At 46.3% G+C, this 27328-nt stretch overlaps 1 protein-coding gene across 2 annotated transcripts in view; it reads left to right on the top strand.

Annotated features, from left to right (window-relative positions):
• Positions 1-1536: 1536 nt before the first annotated feature.
• The window catches only part of RABAC1 (Rab acceptor 1), a 51123-nt gene continuing 25331 nt past the window's right edge, over positions 1537-27328 (top strand). Inside the window, exons 1-2 of one of the 2 annotated variants that reach the window (XM_077456652.1) lie at positions 1537-1669; positions 10413-10509. In XM_077456652.1, the coding sequence (XP_077312778.1) occupies positions 10442-10509 (68 nt within the window). In that variant the 5' untranslated portion in view covers positions 1537-1669; positions 10413-10441. Of the gene's footprint in view, positions 1670-4635; positions 4755-10412; positions 10510-27328 lie in introns of those variants that run through there. The other variant, XM_077456653.1, reaches the window with a different exon arrangement.

The raw sequence follows: 27328 nt of genomic DNA, 5'->3' as shown, positions 1-27328 counted from the left end.
ACAATCCTATAGATCAGGGGGTCTCCAAACATTCTAAAGAAAGGGCCAGTTTAATGTCCTTCAGACTTTAGGGTGACCGGACTGTGCCCAGTGGGAGTAAACAATGCCCGATCTTTGGTATTATGGGCAGAAACAGTTGGTGTCCATGGGAGGAAATGTGCCCAATTTTTGTTGTCGTTAGAAGAAATGAGGCCCAATCGTTGATGTCAGTGGAAGGAATACTGTCCATTGTTGGTGTCAATGGTAGGAATAATGACTCAAGGACCCGATAAAGGCAAGCAAAGGGCCGCAGTTTGGAGACCACTGTTATAGTGTATAAAATATATATTTTTGCTAAAGTGTTCGGGTTTGGCTTGAAGAAAAAGTGGTAACCCTACTCATAGGTGAAGGTAAGTACCTCGGCGTGGAATAGTCTGCAGGAGCCTGAGCATTGCAACCGCCATCCACCAAACAAGGCTTTGCAGGCTTCAATGCAAAATTATTAAATGCATGTGTGTTTTATTTATTTTATATCAGCGTGGGCGCATTTATTTATTTTTGTACAAAAAGGTGGACTATGCCTTTAAATAACATCCCCCTAAATTGACTTCCTAATTAGAAAATCCAAGCATAGTAAGTCAATCTAAAAATCAATACATGCCTGTTACTAATACAGAAGTATTTTATAACACAATAAACTTTGGCCTTGTATACAGTATTGCATACATTTTTTTATTATTATTTACAGAAGATGATGAAAAACTTGCTCTACACCACCGAGCCATTCTGTTCATTTTAATAGTGCTGCCACTGGTGGACATAATGCGTACTACACTATCGAGCCATTCTCATTCTCTGTTCATTTTAATACTCAGTGCTGCCACTGGTGGACAAAATGCGAAACTACACTGCCGAGCCATTCTCTGTTCGTGCTCGCTGCTGCCACTGATGGCCATAAAACGAAACTACATCTCCGAGCTATGCTGTTAATGCTCAGTGCTGCCACAGGTGGCCATATGGAGGAACTACACCACCAAACCATTTTCTGTCACGCTCAGTTCTGTCACTAGTGCCCATAATGTGCAACTACACCGCTGAGCCATTTGTTTGTTTATACTCAATTCTGCCGCTGACAGTCGTACGGAGGACCAACATCCACTGGCTCCCACTGGTGGCCACATAGAGGAACTACACCCCGAGCTTTTCTCTGTTCATGCTTAGTGCTGCCACTGGTGGCCATAATGCAGAACTACAACCGCCGAGCCAATCAGCAGACGTCCACCTTCTAATGCAGCTCAATACCGAACTCTAACTCCCACCGACACCAGCCTGAATACCTCTCCTCCAATGGGGAGCCGAGACTAGCCGGAACCCCGCCCACCCCAAATTATGCTCGGCATAACCCCGCCCCTGATTCTTTTGGAGGATGAGCGTGAAACTCCTCCCCCTCAGATGCCTCAACCTCCCTTCTCCAATGAGGAATCGACACCCGCCGGAATCCCTCCCATCCCATGTCTCGCATAGCACAACCCCGCCCCCTCATCCCGAAAGCTCCTCCCCTCAGCTGTCTGATGTCACCGCGCTGCCGCCGTGGCTCCGGTTGCTATGGTATCCGGAGAGTAGAATGTTTTCCTGTATAGTGTCCTTCCTGCTTCTGCCAGATCACTTCCGCTGGGAGAAAAGGGAGCAGGTAGGATGCTGTGGGGGATTTGGTGTATGTTGGGGAAGGCTGAGCAGACTCCAGTGTTATCTATAGACCGTTCTGTGAGAAGTCCTGTCATGTCTGTTGTTTGTTCCCCACTAGGAGACATTTTATGATCATTTCTATGGTGGTCTATTATAAACGAATGGTCTACATTAACATGACACACGTTATCTCGTCACACCTGCTATACTCCCCTCTGTAGTGTCCTCCAAATTCCCTCCATCATTCTCTTCAGCCTATGACACTTCCTGGTTCCCCCCCCCCCCCCACTACATGCCATGGTACCTTCCTCCGACCCCCCTACACGTCATAGTACCTTCCTCCGGACCCCCCCGCTACACGTCGTGGTACCTTCCTCCGACCCCCCCCCCGCTACACGTCGTGGTACCTTCCTCCGACCACCCCCCCCCGCTACACGTCGTGGTACCTTCCTCCGACCACCCCCCCCCTGCTACACGTCGTGGTACCTTCCTCCGACCACCCCCCCCCGCTACAGGTCATAGTACCTTCCTCTGACCCCCCCGCTACACGTCGTGGTACCTTCCTCCGACCCCCCCGCTACACGTCGTGGTACCTTCCTCTGACCCCCGCTACACGCCATGGTACCTTCGTCTGACCCCCGCTACACGTTGTGTTACCTTCCTCCGACCCCCCGCTACACGCCATGGTACCTTCCTCCGACCCCCTGCTACACATCGTGTTACCTTCTCCGACCCCCCCCCCCCTGCTACACGCCATGGTACCTTCCTCCGACCCCCGCTACACATCGTGTTACCTTTCTCCGACCCCCCCCCCCCGCTACACGCCATGGTACCTTCCTCCGACCCCCGCTACACATCGTGTTACCTTCCTCCGACCCCCCCCCCCCGCTACACGCCATGGTACCTTCCTCCGACCCCCCCCCCTGCTACACGCCATGGTACCTTCCTCCGACCCCCCCTACACATCGTGTTACCTTCCTCCGACCCCCGCTACACATCGTGTTACCTTCCTCCGACCCCCCCCCGCTACAAGCCATGGTACCTTCCTCCGACCCCCGCTACACATCGTGTTACCTTCCTCCGACCCCCCCCCCGCTACAAGCCATGGTACCTTCCTCCAACCCCCGCTACACATCGTGTTACCTTAATCCGACCCCCCCCCCCGCTACACGCCATGGTACCTTCCTCCGACCCCCGCTACACATCGTGTTACCTTAATCCGACCCCCCCGCTACACGCCATGGTACCTTCCTCCGAACCCCGCTACACATCGTGTTACCTTCCTCCGACCCCCCCCCCCCCGCTACATGCCATGGTACCTTCCTCCGACCCCCGCTACACATCGTGTTACCTTCCTCCGACCCCCCCCCCCCCCCCGCTACACGCCATGGTACCTTCCTCCGACCCCCCCGCTACACGCCATGGTACCTTCCTCCGACCCCCCCGCTACACGCCATGGTACCTTCCTCCGACCCCCCCGCTACACGCCATGGTACGTTCCTCCGACCCCCCCGCTACACGCCATGGTACCTTCCTCTGACCCCCCGCTACATGCCATGGTACCTTCCTCCGACCCCCCCCGCTACACAATGTCATAGTACCTTCCTCCGACCTACGCTACACGTCGTGGTACCTTCCTCCGACCCCCCCCCCCCCCGCTACACGTCGTGGTACCTTCCTCCAGGTCCATAGTGACTGACGCCCCGGAGACTGGTACGCCCCTCCGCCGAGTATGCAGGCTGGTGTGGAAATTAAGTTAAAGATCCACTACCTCCCTGAAAGTATGGGGGGGGGGGTTGCATAAAACTACCACCAACGTGGAACCTGAGACCCCAATGTGGCCCCCAGGAGGTCCCCTGTTTATTTGGATCCCTTGTTGGAAAAACCCATCCTGGTGCCGGCTGTGCACAATTAGCCACCAATAAGCTTCTGACTTCAGCTTGTTTAGTTAAAGGGAAGCTCCACTTGGGGCCTTCTGCTTTTATTTGTGAATGGAGCTTTTCCAGAGTGGGGGGAGCGGGTATCCGAGTTTGAGAAGTACCCGCTCCCACTTCAGCTCCGACCGCCTAGGCGATTGGAAAGCGGAAGCCCCCCACCCCCTCCCGCAGTTTTCTGGGACACGCGACTGGTACCAGAAGACTGCAGAAACATTTGCAGTGTGCAGTGGGCACCTGTCTGTGAAGCTGTAAGCTGTCCTAGCCTGCGGTCCGTAGTTAAAGTGATACCAAACCCAGTAATATGAAAATAGTTCATCTGGTAAGTGTCCGATTATTAAAAGTCAGCAGCTGCAGTATTTGTAGCTGCTGACTTTTAATTTGTTTTTTAAGCAGAACTCCGCTTAAAGGCTCGGTTCACACTGGAACCGGCTGTGGATCGCACAGGAACGCTGCGTGTCCCCGATCTCCGTTTCAGGGGCGAATCTTTGCCTGAATTCAGGCCCAGAAACAGAGCTAAAGACGCACAGTGTCAGTGCGCTCCACAGCCGCCCCGGAGATATGTGAACTGACTATATAGAGAGCCGACCACGTTCTCCTGCTATGCAAATTGGATGCGGAGAAAGCTGCATCCAGTTGACATAGGTGTAAAGCCAGCCTCAGAACCCTGTAGCCTGTGAAGGAGTGCCTTGTTTATGTGGCTTCAGTCCCCAGGTGTGTAGGTAGGGAGCCCGTATTGTGGACACAGCCGCTCATCCCTATTTGGCAGCGTGCAGGTGAGTTAGTGGCCCCCAATCGCAGACAGCGTGCGTTCGGTGCCACTCACCTATAGGGCTGTCTGATTGGTGCAAGCGTCTGTGCAGTGGCGGACTGACGACTGGAGCCACGTAAACAAGGCACTCATTCATAGTCTCCGCTCTTTATTGATTTCTTCAAACCTCCATGTAATGTCAGTCCTGACAAGCTGTGGTGTTAGAAGGGTTAATCCTGTAGACAGAGATCTGACACCGTGTCACCTTGTTCTGTCCGGTGTATACAGGATGCCAGACCAGGATCCTGGAATCTAGGGGTGTGACATCACTGAGAAGGCAGCTCGGACCCCTCCCTGGATTTATATGCAGGAAGTCATTTAGAGTTTAATCCCTAAAACTGTGTGTAAGTCACCTGGAATTTCTACAGCTTGGAGAAAGTATCAACGTTAATTGCCAGTTATTACTTACAGTATGTGGAATATCTGAGTAGTCTAAGTATATGTGAGCCATCACCTTGTAATACAAGATGTTTCTGTTTAAAATTGAAATGAAAGGCAAAACATTTGTGTACAGGTATAGAAAAACATCAATAACTTTTCCTTTTATTATTTTTTTTTATAAATGATTCCCTCTATTCTCAGCTGCATAAAAGCTGGGGGAGGAGAAGCAGCAGCACATTGATCTTCCCTGTGAATGGCTGTGCTGGGTGGGCTGTGTTGGGGATTGTCAGGACAAGTCTGATAATTGGGGGAGAGCAGGCGGCATTCCCAGCACAGCCAGAAAACGAGTACCTCATGCCTAGTGTGGTCAGTTTTTACTAGGAAAGCAGAGGGACTGGCTGGATCCACTAGGGATTTCACAATAAGCAATACAAAGAGAACAGGATACCCTTTTCATACTAGTACAGTGGGGCAAAAAAGTATTTAGTCAGCCACCAATTGTGCAAGTTCTCCCACTTAAAAAGATGAGAGAGGCGCCTGTAATTGTCATCATAGGTATCACCTCAACTATGAGAGACAAAATGTGGAAACAAATCCAGACAATCACATTGTCTGATTTTTTTAAAGAATTTATTTGCAAATTATGGTGGAAAATAAGTATTTGGTCACCTACAAACAAGCAAGATTTCTGGCTCTCACAGACCTGTATCTTCTTCTTTAACTACTTCCCACCCGGCCAATGTGTGTATATATATATACGGCCGGGTGGGAGCTCTCTCCTTCTGACTGGACGTTCAAGAACGTCCTTCAGAAGGAGGGGGATCGTGCGCGTGTGCCCGCGCAGTGGCGCGATCCTGATGCGCTTGTGTCACCCGGACACGGTGCATCTCGGATCGGCAGGAGGGCTCTGTGCTAGGCAATCGGCTCTCCTCTCCTCACATGGAAGTCGTCGCTGAGGAGAGGAGAGCGGATGGCTGCAGCCACCTGATGATCAGTGAGTATGAGCGATCAGCTTTTTACTCACTGATCACCAGTCTAGTGTAAAACACACATGTACCCAATTAATAAAAAAACGCAGAGAGCAGCCGAAAGCCGCCGAGAAGGGCCGAAGGCGGCCGAGAACTACCAAGCGCCGCCGAGATACACAGGACATCTTGGCGGCGCCATTTTTAAAAATAAAACCAGAAAAGAAAACTGACAAGGCTGAAAATGATACTGACAAGGGGACAACAATGCACAAGGCTGCAATGATGGAAAGGCTGCATATGACACTGGACAAGGCTGCAGATGGATGGATAAGGCTGCAGATGGACACTGATAAGGCTGCATTGATGGGCATTTGAATGTAAGTTTTTTTTTCCTTAAAATTCCCTCCTAAATTTGGGGCGCGCGTTATACGCCGATAAATACGGTACTTATTGTCCACCATAATTTTCAAATAAATTCTTTCAAAAATCAGATAATGTGATTGTCTGTATTTGTTTCCACATTGGGTCTGTCATAGTTGAGGTACATTTGATGACAATTACAGGCGCCTCTCTCATCTTTTTAAGTGGGAGAACTTGCACAATTGGTGGCCGACTAAATATTTGTTTGCCCCACTGTACATGGTACAGCAGGCACATAACAGGGATATGTTGGGGGTAACATATTCTGTAACCCCTTCCTGCCCGGCCTATTGCAAATGATGGGCGGGTGGAAGCCCTGTTATCCTGGGTGGATATCGTATGACGTCCTCCCAGGATCGTGCTCAGGCGTGATCTGTCACCCTCTGTGTCCACTGGACAGATCAGTTACCAGCCTGATGCTGGTACCATGTGATTGCTGTGGCCAATCACAGCAGATCACCACTGTTTTTTTATTTTTTTATTGTATAAATGAAAAAAACAATTTATGCCAAAATGTATTCTGCTGCGTTGCAAGTTTTGGCAGTGATCAGGGGCTGATCCTGCTAAAGCTGTGTTTTTGAGGACACTAGTATTGTTCTGATCAAGATACTAATCCGTACAAACATTATACTAGTAATGGTGGTGATCAGCAACTTATAGTGTGACTTTGTTATTGTGGTGGGAAATCTGGTGCTAACTTTCACTGGCTGGGAGGGTCACTAACTGACACGGACGTCGCCAGTGATAATACTGTACACTAGAGCTGCACAATTAATGGTTAAAGAATCAAAATGTCGATTCTACTCCCCTCCCAATCTTAAGATCCCTTTCACACTGGGGCGTTTTTCAGGCGCTTTAGTGTTAAAAAAAAAAAAAAAAGCGCTTGAAAGAAGCCGCAACTGCAATCCCAATGTAAAAGCCCGAGTGCTTTCACACTGAGGCGCTGCGCTGGCAGGGCGTCAAAAAAAACCTGCAAGCAGCTTCTTTGCAGCGCTTTTGGAGCGGTGAATACAATGCTCCTAAAGCGCCCCTTCCCATTGAAATCAATGATCTGGTTTCTCTCTTTGCTTTCAGTTTTGTACGACAAGGACAAATCCAGCCAGAGCCTGTGTGTACAAACAGAGGTCTGTGCTGTGATTGGCCACAGGTATACAGCCGTAATCATTGGCTGTAACCTGCTGACAAATGTGTGCTGAGCCCAATCACAGCACAGGTCAGCAGGGGGTGCGCACATGCACACCTGGAAACCAGGAAGTACACAGTGAGTTGGGGTACCTTGCGGTGCTTGGGGAATATACACTGACTACTGTTGTCCTTGGTATTTTTCTTACAGACTTCCAGTGTAACAGCGTTCTCTTTCCACTGCCCAACACTGCAAGGAAGCCCTTCTGTCATGGACCACCAATGTAAGGTGGCATATGTACCATGAGCTATGGCTATAATCAGTTTTCAAAGGGGTTCCCTGAGACCTGAGTATTTCAAGGGTTCCTCTATGGTAAAATTAAAAGGGTTGAGAAAAGTTGATCTAATTGCTGGAAGAAGCCAGTTTCATCACACAGGCTGGCTTAAAGCAGAACTCCAGGCAAACATTTACAAAAAAAGGTGCACCGAAATGTATCGTCCCGAAAACAGTTTTTTCATTCAGCCGATAGCAAAAAACAGCCGATACTGAAAGGGTAAGAGGTCCACCCTGGCTGCCGCGGGAGTGTTGCCCTGGCACGCCCCAGTCCTCCATTCCCTACTCGCTGTGATCTCCGTGTGTCACGGAGCTGAATTGTCCGGGCTGTAGTAACAATGTCACGCCTCCTATAATAGACAGTACACTGATCCAATGGCGGGACATTGAATCAGTGTGATGTGATCACAGGAGGCAGGACATTGTTATTGCAGCCCGGGCAATTCAAACCCTGCTCCATGACATACAGAGATTGCCACTCTGATGGACACTGGTGAGGCTGCCGGGCACAGGCAGGCTGCTTATGATGGACACTGGTGAAGCTCCCAGGCACAGGCAGGCTGCATATGATGGGCACTGGTGAGGGTGCTGGGCACAGGTGAGGCTGCTGGGCACTGGTGAGGCTGCTTATGACAGGCACTGGTGAGGCTGCATATGATGGGCACAGGCAGGCTGCATATGACGGGCACTGGGGAGACTGCTGGGCACAGGCAGGCTGCATATGACGGGCACTGGGGAGACTGCTGGGCACAGGCAGGCTGCATATGATCGGTACTGGGGAGACTGCTGGGCATAGGCAGGCTGCATATGACGGGTACTGGGGAGACTGCTGGGCATAGGCAGGCTGCATATGACGGGCACTGGGGAGACTGCTGGGCATAGGCAGGCTGCATATGACGGGCACTGGGGAGACTGCTGGGCACAGGCAGGCTGCTGGGCACAGGCAGGCTGCATATGACGGGCACTGGTGAGGCTGCTGGGCACAGGCAGGCTGCATATGATGGGCACTGGTGAGGCTGCTGGGCACAGGCAGGCTAAATATGACAGGCACTGGTGAGGCTGCTGGGCACAGGCAGGCTGCATATGATGGGCAAAGGCAGGCTACATATAACGGGCACTGGTGAGGCTGCTGGGCACAGGCAGGCTGCATATGACAGGCACTGGTGAGGCTGCTGGGCACAGGCAGGCTGCATATGACGGGCACTGGTGAGGCTGCTGGGCACAGGCAGGCTGCATATGACAGGCACTGGTGAGGCTGCTGGGCACAGGCAGGCTGCATATGACGGGCACTGGTGAGGCTGCTGGGCACAGGCAGGCTGCATATGACAGGCACTGGTGAGGCTGCTGGGCACAGGCAGGCTGCATATGACGGGCACTGGTGAGGCTGCTGGGCACAGGCAGGCTGCATATGACAGGCACTGGTGAGGCTGCTGGGCACAGGCAGGCTGCATATGACAGGCACTGGTGAGCTGCTGGGCACAGGCAGGCTAAATATGACAGGCACTGGTGAGGCTGCTGGGCACAGGCAGGCTACATATGATGGGCACAGGCAGGCTACATATAACGGGCACTGGTGAGGCTGCTGGGCACAGGCAGGCTGACCTATGCGTTGTAGCGCAGTGATCTGGAGGTGTGAAGTTGCATGAATCAGAGCTGATCTGAGGCGTGAAAGTTCAGGATGTTAAAGTGGTTCTGCACCTAAAAAAAAAAAATATTAAAAGCCAGCAGCTACTAATATTGCAGCTGCTGACTTTTAATAAAATCACACTTACCTGTCCCAGGGTCCAGCGATGTCGGCGGCAGATGACGAGCGATCGCTCGTCTCGCTGCTGCCACCGCCGCCATCCTCTGTCAGGGAATCGGGAAGTGAAGCATGACGGCTTCACTGCCCGGTTCCCTACTGCGCATGCGTGAGTCGCGCTGCGCGTCTCTTATGGTCCCCCGCTGTGTCTCTGGGAACTGTGTGTTTCCCAGAACACAGCGGGGGGGCGGGGGGTCTGCGGCGGTCTGGCCGGAAGTGGGTGCAGTTACCTGGATTATCCAGGTAACTGCACCCCCCTCCCCCCTGAAAGGTGCCGATTGTGGCACCGGAGGGGGGGAGGGATCAGATTAGCGGAACTTCCCCTTTAGGGTGAAGAACTGCTTTGATTTCTCACTACTACTCAAGTCATTTACGGCATTTACTTTATAAAAAATCCTTTTTGTGATTCAGAGTGTGAAGTTGACATTTCTTTGTTATAAAATCGACACGCTCGATTTCTTTGAAAACATTTTTCGGCACACTGTGCACAAAAGGTTGCCTACCCCCGACATAGACTGTAAGGCTCGGTTCACACAGGGGGCGATGCGAGGCGACACGACTTGCCTCGCCGCGACCTCAGCGGCGACTTGCAAATGACTTCTGTATAGAAGTCAATGCAAGTCGCCCCGAGGTCACCCAAAAGTAGTACAGGAACCTTTTTTCTAAGTCGGAGCGACTCGAGTCGCTCCTCTCAGAACGGTTCCGTAGTACAGAACGGGGGCGACTTGTCAGGTCGCGGCACGGCAAGTCGTGTCGCCTCGCGTCGCCCCCTGTGTGAACCGAGCCTAACTGAGAAAGTGTGTCAGCCGTGTTGTGTGGCAGAGCTGTGTAAATTTCAGGACTGACTAGACAGAAATGCAAATCCTCTGGCAGGTAAAACAGTTTGCATCTATGTATTTTATCTGCTTATTTAGCTGTTTGCCTGGAGTTCAGCTCTCTGTTTTTTTTGTTTTTTTTCTCTCTATTCCTCTCACAGGAGTCTCAGTATTGCCAGAACACCTAAACATGGCAGGCAAGAATGGGGAAGTGTTGAATGGAGGAGCAGAAGAGGGACCTGCTGGAATTATTAACAAGTAGGCTTACTTACTAACAATTATGTAATTTAATCATTCATGTCATCTCGGTGATCATCAGCTCACACGTATTCTGCATCCTGCATATCCAATATACATACAGTGACTTGAAGAAATATTCATACCTCTTGAAATTTTCCAAATTTTTTCATGTTACAACCAAAAACATAAATGGATTTTATTGGGATGTTATGTGATGGACCAACACAAAATGGCAAATAATTGTGAATTGGAAGGAAAATGATAAATGTTTTTCAATTATTATTTTTTTATTTTTTTTACAAATAAATACCTGAAAAGTGCATTTGTATTGAGCCCCCTTTACTCTGATACCCCTAACTGAAATATAGTGGAACCATTTGCCTTCAGAAGTCACCTAATTAGTAAATAGAGTCCACCTGTGTGTAATTTAATCTCAGTATAAATACAGCTGTTCTCTGATGCCCTCAGAGGTTTGTTAGAGAACCTCAGTGAACAAATAACATCATGAAGGACAAGGAACATCAGAGATAAAGTTGTGGAGAAGACAACTTTGTGAGAAAAAAAAGTTTTCATTTTCTTTCCACATTTTCCAAAAACTTGTGGAAAGAAATGACATGCTCAAAAGACTCATTATGCCTTTATAGAATATACATTGGTGTGTTTTCTTTCCAAAATGGGGTCATTTGTGGATCATTTCATTGTCATGGTACTCCAGGGCCTTCAAAAATGTGATAGGTACTCAGGAAATGAAATGTGCAATTTATGCCTTTAGGACACCGGATTGTGCTACTTGGATGTTGTGCCTCTGTATATGGCAAGGCTGTGGAAAAGTCTCAGACATGGTGCCATACTTAAAGAGGAAGTAAACCCTGATGGGTTTACTTCCTCTTTGATTCCCTGCAAAGGCAAAGCATAATGGACTACTATGCATTGCATAGTAGTCCATCATGTGTCACTTACCTGACGCAGGAGCCAGCGAAGTCACCGCTGTCCCCTGTAGTCCGCCGCATCCATTTTCTCGGTGGGGTCTCGCAGCTCCGCCGCTGTCATTCGGCGAAGCCGCGATGACGTCACTCCCGCGCATGCGCACGGGAGCCGAGACGCGCGGCATCTTCGTTATCGAGCATGCCACGCTCAGTGCGCCTGCGCGCCGCTGTCTATGGCGCATGCGCCGTAGACATCGGTGCCCGTCTTCGGGCAAATATCTCCTAAACCGTATAGGTTTGGGAGATATTTCTTGGACCTACAGGTAAGCCTAGGTCAAAGTGGTTTGTAAGGGTTTACAACCACTTTAAGATGAGTAGCAGAATGTATGTTGAGGTGTAATTGCAAGTATGCCTGCACTGTGTGTGAGAAATAACTTGTAAATATGACAATTTTGTGAAGAGAAAAAAAATGCCTTTAGACTGTCTTCTTTCCAAAAAGTGGTCATTTGGGGGGTATTTGTACTGTCCTGACATTTTAGGGCCTCGGGAATTGAGATAGGCCATCAGTGCATTAGGATTGATATTGATCAATTTTCAATAATGCATAGCATAGCTTGTTGACTCTAACTTTCACACAAACCAATTCTCATACACTTCTCAGGATTTCTTTTTACCAAAGACCTGTAGCAGAATACATTTTGACATAAATTTTTGCCGAAATTTGATTTTTTTTTATTTTTATTTTTGGATTTCTTTTAAAACAAAGTAAAAAATTTTGTTTTTGTTTTTTCAAAATATTAGCTTTTCCCAAGTGTTCTTCCAGGACAGCCCTTGAGAGATGGAGCTCCTCCCATCGACACAGGAAACACATTGCCACAGTTCAAAAGGCGGTCCCTCAGGTCCCTGGTCAGTCATTTGTGTTTCCTCCGTCGGAGGAACATGTTGCCAGGAACCTGGAGGCCCCTCTCAGGGGCTGCCTGAGAACCTGCAAGCCTAAGGGACCGGGTCCTGGTTTATGGCCGCAGTTTGGGTCCATACCTTTTTTCTTTGGCTCGGGTACCGTCCAGCTGAACCGGAGCAGACCCGTTACCCTCCTCCTTCCAGTGCCGAGGTGGCCAGCTTCCCTCCTCGTTGCAGGGGGTCGGAGACGCCGAGCGTTCACTTCCGGCGGAACCGCGTCATCACTGCGTGCCGAGACTTCCGGTTCCGGGTCTCTAAGGGTACAAGGAGGAGAGGGAGAGCCAGCGCTGTGCCTGTGAAGCCCGACCAGCGTCCAGCTATACCGGATTAGCGGCGGGATTCGGAGCGTCAGAGGGGGACCATGGAGGCTATTCCCCAGGATACTCCGGCGGAGACAGGCACCAGCCAAACCCAGGTAGGCTGCTGGGCATGCTATTACTCTGGTGGAGTGGTGGTGTTTGTAGGCTGGGCCCTGTAGTACCCCACAGTGGTGGTTTACTCACAGTGAGGTTGTTTGTTAGTGGTGATTCTAAGAGGGACATGGTGCTGACGCTAAGAAATCCTTTGTCTTCTTATTTTCAGGCTAAAGAGATGCCAAGGGAAGACAAGACAGGCCGCAAAAAGTGCCCTAATTGTGGGAATAGGTTGTCCTCTGGCTCTAACAAAGCCCTATGCAAGCAATGCATTGCAAGCTTGCTTAAATCTGAGGCAGATTCCCCTTTAGCAAAGTTTTTGGGCTCCTTTAAAGAGGAAATGGCGTCGACCTTTAAGTCCCTCCGGGAGTTAATCACTGACGTGGGATCAGCTGCAGCTGCCTCCACGAGTAAAACAACTATAATCTCATCCTCACCATGCCTTACAACACCCAGCTCAGGGGAGCCCCGTATGGTCAGGGAGCCTAGCCCCACGTTGATTAGCCCCGAATCCTCTGACACTGACTCGGGTCAGGAAGAGGATCAAGCAGCATCTAAAGCCTCAAAATATAGATTATCTCTCGAGGAAGTAGATGAGCTAATGGGGGCTATCTATGATACGCTGGAAATTGAGGAGGAAGAAACTCAGTTATCCAGACATGATCAAATGTATGAGGCTCTGGGGAAAAAGAAAGCAAGGGTTTTTCCTATACATAAGGTGCTTTCTGACCTTGTCCTTAAGGAGTGGTCTGAACCAGACAAGAAGGTTTTCTTTCCTAAATCCCTTAAGAGAAGGTTCCCTTTTGATGAGAGCCCAGAGGCGGTCTGGAATAAAAATCCAAAACTAGACGCCCCTCTGTCCAAAATCTCAAAGCAGGCTGATCTGGCCTTTGAGGATATGGGCCACCTGAAAGATCCCATGGACAGGAGAACAGACATTGTCTTAAAGAGGGCCTGGGATGCCTCTATGGCAGGCTTAAAGCCAGCTCTAGCCACTTCTTGTGTAGCTAGAAACCTGGAGTTCTGGTTATCGCAACTACAAGAACACTTAAAGGCAGGCACTCCTAGGGGGGAGCTTTTGAAATCCTTCCCTATGCTTTTTAAGGCCACCAGTTTCATCTCTGACGCCTCCACGGACTCCGTTAAATTTACGGCTAAATCTGCAGCACTTTCAGTGGCAGCAAGGAGGTCAGTATGGATGAAAACCTGGGGGGGAGACACGGCGTCTAAAACCCGCCTGTGCAGCGTCCCGTTTACAGGAGACTTAGTCTTCGGGCCTGAATTAGACTCCGCCTTAGAAAGGACGGCGGACAAAAAGAAAACCTTTCCCGCAAAAAAGAAAAATTTTCAAAGAAAAATTTTTCGTCCCTTTAAGGAACCCTCTAAATCAGAGAAGAGTTCAACCCCCAAAAAACATTGGTCGGGACATAAAGGGAAAGGAAAAGGGGGCATACTGTTTAGCCGCCCCAATCAGGATCCCAAACCCCAGTGACGTCAGGGTTCCTGTGGGAGGAAGATTAAGCAAATTTCTTCCTCAATGGGAAGAGACAACCTCGAACGAGTTTGTCTTAAATATAATAAAAAGGGGTCATGCGCTGGAATTTCACAGCAACCCTCCTTCCAAGTTTCTGGTGACAAAGCTTCCAAGTCACTCAGAAAAGGCCAGGGCCTTACCTTTACTAATAGGGGAAATGGTAGATCAAGAAGTATTGACACCAGTCCCTATTCAGGAACAAGGGGACGGTTTTTACTCGCACATCTTTGTGGTAAGAAAACCGTCAGGGAGATTCAGACTAATTATGAACCTCCGTCCACTGAATCGCTCCATCCGTTACAAGAGATTTCGGATGGAGTCCATTTATTCCATAAAGAATCTCCTGCAGAAAGAGACATTTATGGCAACCCTGGACCTAAGGGATGCTTATCTGCACATTCCAATAAGGGAGGAATGCCAGAAATTCCTTCGGATGGCAGTGCAGATAGACACAAAGGTTTACCACTTTCAGTGCAGAGCACTTCCCTTCGGTCTATCATCCTCTCCGAGAATCTTTACCAAGGTTCTCGGAGAGGCTTTAGTTCCTCTGAGGCTTCAATCAGTCTCAATTATCCCCTACCTAGACGATCTGCTCCTAACAGCCCACTCAGAGAGTCGTCTTTCTCAGGACCTAGAATTGACTCAACTCAGTCTGAGTCGATTAGGGTGGATTGTCAGTCAGGAGAAATCCAAGACAACCCCAACACAGGAGATCCTGTATCTGGGGTACTGGATCAAGTCTGTAGATCAGAAAATTATTCTGCCGGAAGAAAAGATTTTGAATCTGTGGCAGAGAATATCTTTTCTTCAATGCAGCCCCAAGTGTACGGTGAGGGAAGTAATGTCGGTCTTAGGTCTTATGACGGCAGCCATTCCAGCCGTACAATGGGCCAGGTTCCATCAAAGAGAACTTCAGGGTTTTCTGTTAGAACAATTAAAAGGCAGAGATCTGGAGGAGGAGGTATCGATCCCCTCAAGGGTAAAACGCTCCCTCTGGTAGTGGAAGGACAGGGAGGACCTAAACAAAGGGGTTCATTGGGTCCTTCCTATCACTTCAACACTAACAACGGATGCGAGCAGTTGGGGCTGGGGAGCCCACCTAGGCTCAAGCTGGGTCCAGGACAAGTGGACCCCGGAGGAGAAATGTTTCTCTTCCAATTGGAAAGAACTAACAGCAATCCTGAGAGCTGTTCTAGCTTTCCACCCCGCAATACAGGGTCACCATCTACAAGTCCGTTCAGACAATACGACGGCTGTAGCATACATAAACAAACAAGGAGGAACCAGAAGTCCTCGTTTGATGTTGGTAGCCAGACGCATTCTCCAGTGGGCAGAAGCCAATCTGGAATCCATTTCTGCAGTTCACCTGAAAGGGGAGCTGAACAACAAGGCGGACTTCTTGAGTCGACAGAGGATTTCGAACCAAGAATGGTCCTTACACCCAGAGGCATTCAATCTCATAACAGCTCACTGGGGAGAACCAGAGGTAGACCTTTTTGCGAGCAAGAAAAATGCAAAGGTTCCCAATTTTTTCTCGCTAAACCCAGGAGATCAACCCCTGGCGGTAGATGCCTTGCAAACTCCATGGACTTTCAGTCTGGCGTATGCATTTCCCCCTCTTCATCTCATTCCGAGGGTCCTAGCAAGATTCCTCAAGGAGAAAACCTGTTTGATTCTAGTAGCACCTTTTTGGCCCAGGAGACCGTGGTTCACAACGTTGCTACAATTGACAGACTGTCCGCCTCTAAGACTTCCCTACAGACAGGACCTCCTGTCGCAGGGACCTCTTTACCATCCGCAGGTCGCCACACTGAAGCTGTCAGCGTGGTTACTGAGGAGGAAATCTTAAGGAGTAAGGGCCTGTCAGACGAGGTAATTGCGACCTTACTACAGAGTCGCAAACCAGTCACGAGAGCTATTTACAAAAAAGTCTGGAAAAAATTCAATAGCTGGCTGAATAGCCGGGACATAAATACGGCTAATATTCTACAGTTTTTACAGGAAGGTGTAAACAAGGGTTTAACCCTAAGTACTATTAAAGTACAGATAGCTGCCTTAAGTGTATACCTAGATGAACGCTTACAGGAAAATCCTTTTGTCGCTAGATTCTGTAAGGCAGTCGCTAGACGCAAGCCAGTCAGAATCACAAAAGTCCCATCCTGGGATTTGGCAGTTGTGCTAAAAGCTTTCTTGGGGTCACCCTTTGAGCCTATCTCAGAGGCCTCCCTAAGGCTTATTACCTTTAAGACAGTTCTCCTGGTGGCAATCACTTCAGCCCGTAGGGTCAGTGAAATCCAAGCACTTTCCATCAGGGAATCATTCCTACAGATCCTAGAAGACAGAGTCATTCTAAAGACAGACCCTGGGTTCTTACCAAAGGTAGCATCTAGCTTCCATAGGTCCCAAGATATTGTCCTCCCTTCTTTTTGTCAAAATGCAGCAAATGAGAAAGAGGAACGTTTTCATTTATTGGATGTGAGGAGGTGTATTCTAGAATATCTTAAAATAACAAATCCATTCAGAATCTCAGACTCCCTTTTTGTCCTTTTTTCCGGACAGCGTAGGGGACAGAAAGCTTCAAAAGTAACCATAGCTAGATGGATTAGGCTAGCTATAGCAGAGGGGTATAAGGCCTTGAATAGAGATCCTCCTGAGGGTGTTAAAGCTCACTCCACAAGAGCGTTGTCTGCATCCTGGGCAGAAAGAGCTGGTGCCACCCCGGAGCAGGTATGTAAAGCAGCCACATGGTCAAGCTTTTCCACCTTTACAAGGCATTACCGACTGGACTTAATGTCTAGTCAGGATCAGGCCTTTGGGAGGAAAGTCCTCCAGGCCGTGGTCCCCCCTAATCTGGTAAGTACTTGGGGATCCTCTCAAGGGCTGTCCTGGAAGAACACTTGGGAAAACTGGAGTTAGTACTTACCGGTAACTCCTTTTCCGGTGGTCTTCCAGGACAGCACGATCCCACCCTTTATTTGATTGTAGTGATGTACTAATGTTATTACCTGTTATGGTTTATATGTTTTTCAGTTCCATCCTTCGGTTCTTGGTGAATGACTGACCAGGGACCTGAGGGACCGCCTTTTGAACTGTGGCAATGTGTTTCCTGTGTCGATGGGAGGAGCTCCAGGAGCTCAAGGGCTGTCCTGGAAGACCACCGGAAAAGGAGTTACCGGTAAGTACTAACTCCAGTTTTTTCGCTTATATCGCAAAAAATAAAAAAATGAAGTGGGGAATAAATACCACCAAAAGAAAACTTTATTTGTGAGAACAAAATGATAAAAATGTGCGAGAGCACTGAAAGCTGAAAATTGGTTTTGGGAAGGAAGGGGGTGAAAGGGCCCAGTATTGAGGTGGTTAATTATCTGACAATCCCTATTTAAATTGGTTGTAAACCCTTACAAACCACTTTGACCTACAGGTAAGCCTAGATGAAGGCTTACCTGTAGGTCCAAGAAATATCTCCTAAACCTATACGGTTTAGGAGATATTTACCTGAAGACAGCCACCGTTGTCTACGGCGCATGCCATAGACAGTGGCGCACAGGCACACTGGGCAAGCCGCAGATCGCGGCAATATGCTGCGAGTGTCGGCTCCCGTACACATGCGCGGGAGTGAGGTCATCGCTGCTCCGGCGAATCACAGCGCCGGAGCAGCGAGAACCACCAAGAAGATGGACGCTCGGAACTACAGGGGACAGCGGTGACTTCGCTGGCTCCTGTGCGATGCATAGTAGCCCATTATGCTTTGCCTTTGCAGGGAATCAAAGAGGAAGTAAACCCATCAGGGTTTACTTCCTCTTTAACTGGCAGCCTAACTTTCTAGTTATCACTGATTTGCAAAATGGTGAGCCGTTCTAAAGTGGCTGAAACCCTCCGGCAGCAGGTTGTCCAGATGAAGGCCAAAGGAATGACTCTTTCAGCTATAGCAAGAGGCGTTCGTCATTCCAAATCTGTGATTTCTTAAATATTGCATCTTTACGTCACAAACTCATTCAAGTCCCCCCAAGAAGGCTGGTCATCCAGGAAAGACAAATACAAGAGAGGACAGGATAATGCGGAGAATCTCCACGGGCAATTGGTTCAACACTGCAGCTGCAATTTGGACTGAAAGCCCACTCTGCAGTGACCAAACCTCTCAGCAGAAAGAATCAAAAGGCTAGACTAACCTTTGCTGAGGAGCATGTTGTTTGGACAGAGGAGAACTGGTTCGAAGTTCACTTTAGTGATGAAAAAAAGTTTAATTTATTTGGGTCCGATGGGAAACATTATATGTTCGTCGTCAAACTGGGGAAAGATTGAAACACGCAAAGTGTGTACAGAAGTCAGTGAAAGGTGGAGGGGAAAGCATCATGGTTTGGTGGATCTTTTCTTTAGCAGGAGTTGGGCCTCTTATACAGCTACATGGCAGAGTGAATGCAAATGTTTATCAGAACCTCCTTACCCCATGAAGTGAAATCCTTGCATGGAACTCCAGCTGACCTGGCCATGCCTCTGCTTGCCGCCTGACCTGGCCATGCCTCTGCTTGCCGCCTGACCTGGCCATGCCTCTGCTTGCCGCCTGACCTGGCCATGCCTCTGCTTGCCGCCTGACCTGGCCATGCCTCTGCTTGCCGCCTGACCTGGCCATGCCTCTGCTTGCCGCCTGACCTGGCCATGCCTCTGCAATTGATTATTTTGTATTTCTTCCATTTGCAAATAATCGCTCCAACAGCTGTCTCCTTCACCAAATTTCTTGCTAATGGTCTTGTAGCCCATTCTGGCCTTGTGCAGGTCTACAATCTTGTCCCTGAGGTCCTTTGACAGCTCTTTGGTCTTGCCCATAATGGTGAGGTTTGAATGGAAGAAAGAGATTCTGTGGGCAGGTGTCTTTTATACACATAATGAGTTGTCATTAGGAGCACCTTCTTAAATTGACAGGACTGATCTGTGTACCACATAAGCACCTAATGTAGCCAGTCTGTGGGAGCTAGAATTATTGTTGGTTGGTAGGGAATCAAACACTTATGCCGCGTACACACGGTCGAAATATCCGACAACAAACGTTCGATGGGAGCTTGTTGTTGGAAAATCCAACCGTGTGTATGCTCCATCGGACATTTGCTGTTGGAATTTCTGACAACAAATGTTTGAGAGCTGGATCTCAAATTCCGAGCGTGTGTACACAATTCCGACGCACAAAATTCCACGCATGCTCGGAACCAAGCACTGGCTATTGAACTTAATTTTTCTTGGCTCGTCGTACGTCTTGTACGTCACCGTGTTCTTTACGTTCGGAATTTCCATCAACATTTGTGTGACCGTGTGTATGCAAGACAAATTTGAGCCAACATCTGTCGGAAAAAAAATCCATGGTGTTGTTGTCGGAATGTCCGATCGTCTGTACGCTGCATAGTTCTACTCACTGAACTGCAACTCAATTTATAACATTTGTATCATTTGATTTTTCGGGATTTTTGGTTGCTATTCTGTCTCTATCATTTAAAATACACCTATGATAAAAATTATAGCTTCTTAATTTCTTTGTAAGTGGGAAAACTTACAAAATCTGCAGGGGATCAAATACTTATTTTCCCCACTGTATATTATTTAGTCCAGGGGTAGGGAACCTAATGACTCTCGAGCCAGATGTGGCTCTTTTGATGGCTGCATCTGGCTCTAACCTCTCAATCTGCGGATTGCGTAGTGTGCCGATCCGTGGATTGAGCCCATAGGAAAGGCCGCAGCTTCGGCCTAGCTCCGGAGCTGTGGCCATCTTGATACACCCGGCGGCGGCCTAGGTGAGCGGCGCGCTGACGTCATCATCACCCGCCTCAACTGCTCGTGAATCTGCCTGCCTGTGTAGTGGTAAGCAAGCAGACAATCGTAGGGGAGATGTGGATATTACAGTGGGGGAAATGATGTGGATATTACAGTTATAATTGAAATTAGTCAATTAATCGATTTAAAAAAAAATCGTTTTAAACATATTGTATGGCTCTCGCGGAATTACATTTTAAAATGTGGCGTTCATGGCTCTCTCAGCCAAAAAGGTTCCTTACCCCTGATTTAGTCTGTAGGAAAGTTATAGAATCCACAAACTATGGTATATACAGATATATCTGAAAATTGATCCCTCCTGATGTACTCATGGCCTATTTCTTGAGGCACGAAAATGCCAGGACGGTGCAAATATCCCCCAGATTACCTTGTTAGTAGTAGACAGTCCAAGGTATTAGTAGAAGTATGGCGGGTTTTTTAAAGTTTTGTAATTTTGTTGCCTCAATGTTTTAAAAAATAAGAAATGAGAGAAAAAAATGTTCACAGTTTTTTTTTACATGCTATCACCAGTGTAAGCATATAACTGGGGTGGCGATGGTCAGGGACACCGGTGACAGTATGTAAAAAAAAAAAAAAAAAAAAAAAAAAAATAATAATAATTTTCAGATTTACTTTTTTTTATTATTACACTTTTTTTGTTTTTTTTAAATACTTTGCCCAGAGCAGTACAGTGCATTACCATAGTGACAGTTTACTACTCTGGGGAGGTGATCAAGATTTTTATTTTTTTCCCCCATTGATTACTTAGAACCGTTACAAGCAATCCATTTGTCCATTGACCAATCACAGTGATGGACGTTATGGTATACGGTGAATTGAAGCCATTTATTGTGTATAATTGCCATGTGATCTGCTGTGATTGGTCACATAGTACTGTCAGCAGCCTGGTACACTGATTTTTCATCCACTGTGTCCGGTGAACAAAGCGTGTGACTGATCGTAATGCAGCGCGGTTCGATCCCGGGAGGATGTTATACGACATCCGCTCGGGATCACCGCGCTCCCTCTCAGCCATCATATTACTATATAAAGAACAGGAACTGGCACTGCCCTTAACCACAAATCCATAACGAAACCAAATACAAAACAAAATGCAGCTTATTTGTCTCCCATAAGAGCAGTGCCACTTTTTTTTTTATTCCAAATTGTTAGCGTAAAATGCAAATCAAATCTAATGTTTGCCTCCCATAAAGAAAATATATAATAAAGAGCCAAGAAAAATATTTTTACAGCCGTAAAAGTAAAATGCACAACAATAGTTTTTTTTTTTTTTTTGAATGTCAAAATTTTATTGGTTTTAATTAACATGTCAATAACACCTAGGCAAAAATAAATTTTGAAGCATGGACCCTGATGGGGAAAAAATCCCTTCTTGAACCCTTAAGACGATCGGATTACTCCCTGGATTTATATCCAGAGGAAGGCGAAAAACCCTTCTGAAGCATGAGCCCCAATAGGGAAAAAATTCCTTCCTGACCCCTTAAGGCAATCAGATTATTCTATGGATCTGCAGTCCACGCTGTAATTATTTCAAAGATTCTGTTTGGGTCTTCAGTCTACGCATTTCTTGACAGCTGGATCTTCTGAGGTCTTCTACACTTTCAACCAGCAGCCTATGACACTACCACATCTTTAGTCTCTTCTGTTTTTCATAATCATCCTCCAAGGTGGTTCACATGAAAGACGACTCCATACACCCACCCAAGAAAGCAAAAAAAAAAACAGATTTTTGTTCTTTTATTATAAAGAAAACCCTCGTTATCAGGCAATAACCCCATTTCCTAAAATCCTCCAGATTGGTTCACATGAGAGGATAAGCAAGAATTTATTTAAGGCAGGACCACCAATTGTAGTACTTTCCTCATTGCGTGAATCCGTATATATTTTATAGCCAAAAAAACACTTGCATAGATATAGGGGTGGCATGTAACCAATATGTCCGAGACGCTGTGCCTTCCACGGATCAGAAACTGGAAGTAATGCAATTATGCTCTAAACCCTGCCCTACGTGTTTCATCCTTGGTTCTTCTGTGTGACTGTGCTCAAATGAAAAATGATGGTTCCTAATACTCTTCTTTTTCCCCTCTTTGCCTCTTGTCTGCTTCCCCTCTCCTAACCCACATTCTCTGGCCCCATATGTTTAGTTCCCCCTTGGGTCTCAAGCGTATTCCCTTTGCCCCCGATATGAGGGAAGTCTTGGTCTCCAAGTGTCCACCGGGGCATGCCCCCTAAATTCCTGCCCCCCCAGGAATTCAGGGTGGCGGGGCCCAGTGGACACTTGGAGACCAAGACTTCCCTCATATCTATCCTATCCCATCTATTCTTAGTTTTTTTTTTTTTGTTTTTTAAATGGTAGCTTCACAGGTGGTAGGGCCAGTTTAGGCACCTATATTATATTCTCTAATCTATTAATCTTTATTTTACAGTTAATGAATAGGTTTTCTTTTTCAAAAAAATCTGTTTTTTTTTGTTGTTTTTTTTAGCTTTTTAAAATGGTAGCTTCACAGGTAGTGTGGGTAGGACCAGTTTAGGCACCTTTACCTTAACTTTTGTTTGACGCTTTATCAGGGCATCGGGCATTGAAAGGACTTTAGGCTTCGCTTGAATCTTTGCCTTTGCCTTTGCATTTGCCTTAATTTCAGCTTTCAAAACTTCCTCCCATTTCCTACCACAAAATGGTAGCTTCACAGGTAGTGTGGGTAGGACCAGTTTAGGCACCTTTACCTTAACTTTTGTTTGACGCTTTATCAGGGCATCAGGCATTGAAAGGACTTTAGGCTTCCCTTGGATCTTTGCCTTTGCATTTGCCTTGATTTCAGCTTTCAAAACTTCCTCCCATTTCTCCTGTTCTTTGACCTTTCTTCCCGTAGGTCGTTTTACAGGCGTCTTCTCCAGTGAGATGTTTCTTGTATCTGGGGACTTCTTGCAATAGCTGTTGCCCATCTCACTGAACAGTTTTTCGGCATTGTGTTCCTCCCTTGTTTGTGTCCTGTGACCTGCCGGTGCCTCCATGTGCTCCAGCTCAGCTTGGTTATGTTGTGGATAACCAGGACTTTCAACAAGGAGTTCCTTCCCCTCACCAGGATCTTCATTGGGATCATGTGCTGTTGCCCCCAATGTTTCCATGATGACTTCCTTCACCTCACTGGGATCGTCATTAGGATCGTATCCTCTTGCCCCCAATGTTTCCATGATGACTTCCTTCACCTCACCGGGATCGTCATTAGGATCGTATCCTCTTGCCCCCAATGTTTCCATGAGGACTTCCTTCATCTCACCGGGATCGTCATTAGGATCGTATCCTCTTGCCCCCAATGTTTCCATGAGGACTTCCTTCACCTCACCGGGATCGTCATTACGATCGTATCCTCTTGCCCCCAATGTTTCCATGAGGACTTCCTTCACCTCATCAGGATCGTCATTAGGATCGTATCCTCTTGCCCCCAATGTTTCCATGAGGACTTCCTTCACCTCACCAGGATCGTCATTAGGATCGTATCCTCTTGCCCCCAATGTTTCCATGAGGACTTCCTTCACCTCACCAGGATCGTCATTAGGATCGTATCCTCTTGCCCCCAATGTTTCCATGAGGACTTCCTTCACCTCATCAGGATCGTCATTAGGATCGTATCCTCTTGCCCCCAATGTTTCCATGAGGACTTCCTTCACCTCATCAGGATCGTCATTAGGATCATATCCTCTTGCCCCCAATGTTTCCATGAGGACTTCCTTCACCTCACCAGGATCGTCATTAGGATCATATCCTCTTGCCCCCAATGTTTCCATGAGGACTTCCTTCACCTCACCAGGATCATCATTAGGATCGTATCCTCTTGCCCCCAATGTTTCCATGAGGACTTCCTTCACCTCATCAGGATCGTCATTAGGATCGTATCCTCTTGCCCCCAATGTTTCCATGAGGACTTCCTTCACCTCATCAGGATCGTCATTAGGATCGTATCCTCTTGCCCCCAATGTTTCCATGAGGACTTCCTTCACCTCATCAGGATCGTCATTAGGATCGTATCCTCTTGCCCCCAATGTTTCCATGAGGACTTCCTTCACTTCACCGGGATCATCATTAGGACTGGATCCTCTTGCCCCCAATGTTTCCATGAGGACTTCCTTCACCTCACCAGGATCATCATTAGGATCATGTCCTGCTGCCCCCGGTGTTTCCACGGTTACTTCTTTCAGCTGATTGGAATCTTTGTTGGGATCGGGTCCTGTTGCCCCAACTATTTCCACAATGACTTCTTTCAGCTGATTGGAATCTTTGTTGGGATCGGGTCCTGTTGCCCCAACTATTTCCACAATGACTTCTTTCAGCTGATTGGAATCTTTGTTGGGATCGGGTCCTGTTGCCCCAACTATTTCCACAATGACTTCTTTCAGCTCAGGTTTCAGTTGGCTTTGCTTAGCTTTTGGCCAATGGTAGTAGACTTGTATAGAGGCCAAACAGATAAACAGCATGGCGTATAAAGCTGACAAAATAATCCAAAGCCACGATTCCGGCTGATTTCTTGTCCAGTTGATTTCATATTCCATGTTGTCGTCGTCAACGGTATCCGCCTCTGTAAATGAAATATATAAAGTAATGAGAATTGAGTGCTAAGACTTTTAAATCTAAATTTTCAGAGCAGCACAAATAAAAAAACAAAAAACAAAGAAATGTGTAGGGGCATTGCTAGGATTGTGAAAGGCAGAAACTGACCTACCGGTTCATGTCAAACGCTATTATGAAGTTTGGTCAGCCAGAGCCGCTCTAATAGTGGGCAGAGCTAAGAAGAAAAAAAAGCAGTTGCTGCAGCCCTGGCAACCTAGCTACACTAGCTGTTTATTTTTTATTTTATTTTTTTTAGTTGGTAATAAATATAGATGTGTGTATGTATGTATGTATGTATATGTATATATATATATATATATATATATATATATATATATATATATATATATATATATATATATATATATATATATATATATATATATATATATATATATATATATATAATTTCTCTTTTATTTTATTTTTCGTTAAACTGTTCTGCATAATAAAAAAAAAAAAAAATATGGATCCCTTCTACAATACCTACCATGCTCTGGCAGAGGCTCTCCATGGGCCAGTCCAATAAGAACGGCCAAAAAAGTACAAATGAAAATGAAAATCTGTAAATATCGCATTGTAATTGCCAGTTGCACACCAGCACACTAACAGCTCAATCCTCACTCCTTCTCCGTCTCCTTGCTCTGTTAGTCTGAGGCTGGGACTCTTCAGCACTTCTATTTATGGAACTTGGTCAGCTAGAGCCACTATGATGTCATAAGTGGGCGGAGCTAAAATAGCAGTTGGTGTAGCCATGGCAACCTGGCTGCATCAGCTGTTGTGTGTGTTTTTTTTTTTTTTTTTTTTTTTGTGTGCATGAGTTGAATGTGAGTCTGAGACCTTAGATTGTAAACAAATTTAGGTGTGTGTGTGTGTGTATATATATATATATATATATATATATATATATATATATTATTCTAATTTATTATTACACTTATTTACTTATTACACTTTTTGTAGGTGAATATATTTATAAAGATGTTATTGCCATGGAATTTTTATGAGCTGTTGTTTGTTTTTTGTTTTTTTTGAGTGTATGAGTTGAATGTGAGTATAGCACTTTAGATTGTGTAAAAATTTAGATTTGTGTGTGTGTATATACTGTATGTGTATAATGAGAGAGATATATATATATATATATAATCGCTTCAAAAATAGGTGGCAGTATTTAAATATCTGTAATAAATAAATGGAATAAAAATGCACATAAGTGCCAAATTGTATTAATTATAGAAAAAATAGTTATATATATATATATATATATATATATATATATATATATATAATTATATTATATTTCACTTTAAAATACATCAACAAATCAATCGTAAAACAAGGTAAATATCAACCCAAAGCTCACAATCCACTGCCTGAATCAAGTTGAGGCAGACGGATAGATTTACAGCATACATCCTGACAGGTTTCGGAAATTCACATTGATATATAATATTCCTTTATCAGGGGAGATTTACAATTGGGTGATTTGATCCTTATCTGTAATGTAAATTTAATTATATAATATTTTTTTATATAGTAGTGTAAGAGAGTGCCAACAATTCCATTTTACACAATGTTCTATATCAAGGCTAATGGTACTTACATAAATGGGATTCATTATAAACCCCAACAGGATAAAAACAATAATGGGGGGAATACAGGCTGGCTGGAAGGTTGACAGAAATGGGCAGTCATGGATCCAAAGCCGATCACTGCAGCACTAGGGTTACCACATTATCCCTTTAATCCAGGACACACATTAATAACACAGGTTGATTGGAGTTTAGCAGCCAAGATATACTATTTGAAAAATCATAGAGGACAAACTAAATTAGTCCTGCATATGACGTAAGGAAATGTGAAAATTGTGGCATAAAAGGGAATATATATCCCTGATTTAGCTGTAGATTCAATGCATTTACCTTTTAGCTGTTCAAATCCAAGATGCAGAGCTCTGGGCAGCAGTCCATACACCAGTGATGGCGAACCTTGGCACCCCAGATGTTTTGGAACTACATTTCCCATGATGCTCATCCACTCTGCAGTGTAGTTGAGCATCATGGGAAATGTAGTTGCAAAACATCTGGGATGCCAAGGTTCACCATCACTGCCATAGACTGACAAGTGCCCGCTGAGTGTCTGCATCTTGAATAGTGCACCTAATATGTATGATGTCTGCATAACAGCTGATTAAGCGGAGCAAGCCTATGCAGCCTAGAGCTAAACTGCTTGGCCTTTTCCATATAAGGTGCGCTATTAAAGATGGTGGAGCTAAAAGAGAAGTTGGTGCAGCCAAGTGCACCAGCTGTTTGTTTTTTTGAATGTGAGTAAGGACCTTCGATTTTAAACAAAGATTTGTGTAAAAATAAAAATTGTATGTGTGTGTGTGTGTGTCCCTTTCATGACGAAGCCTATTTTTGGCAATTGGTGTTTACAAGTTAAAATCCATATTTTTTGCTAGAAAATTACTTGGAACCCCCAAACACTATATATATATATATATATATATATATATATATATATATATATATATATATATATATATATATATATATTTAGCAGAGACTCTCTAGAGAAT

Source organism: Lithobates pipiens, unplaced genomic scaffold (genome assembly GCF_037356315.1).
Source record: "Lithobates pipiens isolate NorthernLeopardFrog02 unplaced genomic scaffold, aLitPip1_a1.2 Scaffold_27, whole genome shotgun sequence".
Taxonomy (NCBI): Eukaryota; Metazoa; Chordata; class Amphibia; order Anura; family Ranidae; genus Lithobates; species Lithobates pipiens.
Note: the sequence above shows the minus strand (reverse complement) of the source record. Positions and strands in the feature narration are given on the sequence as shown.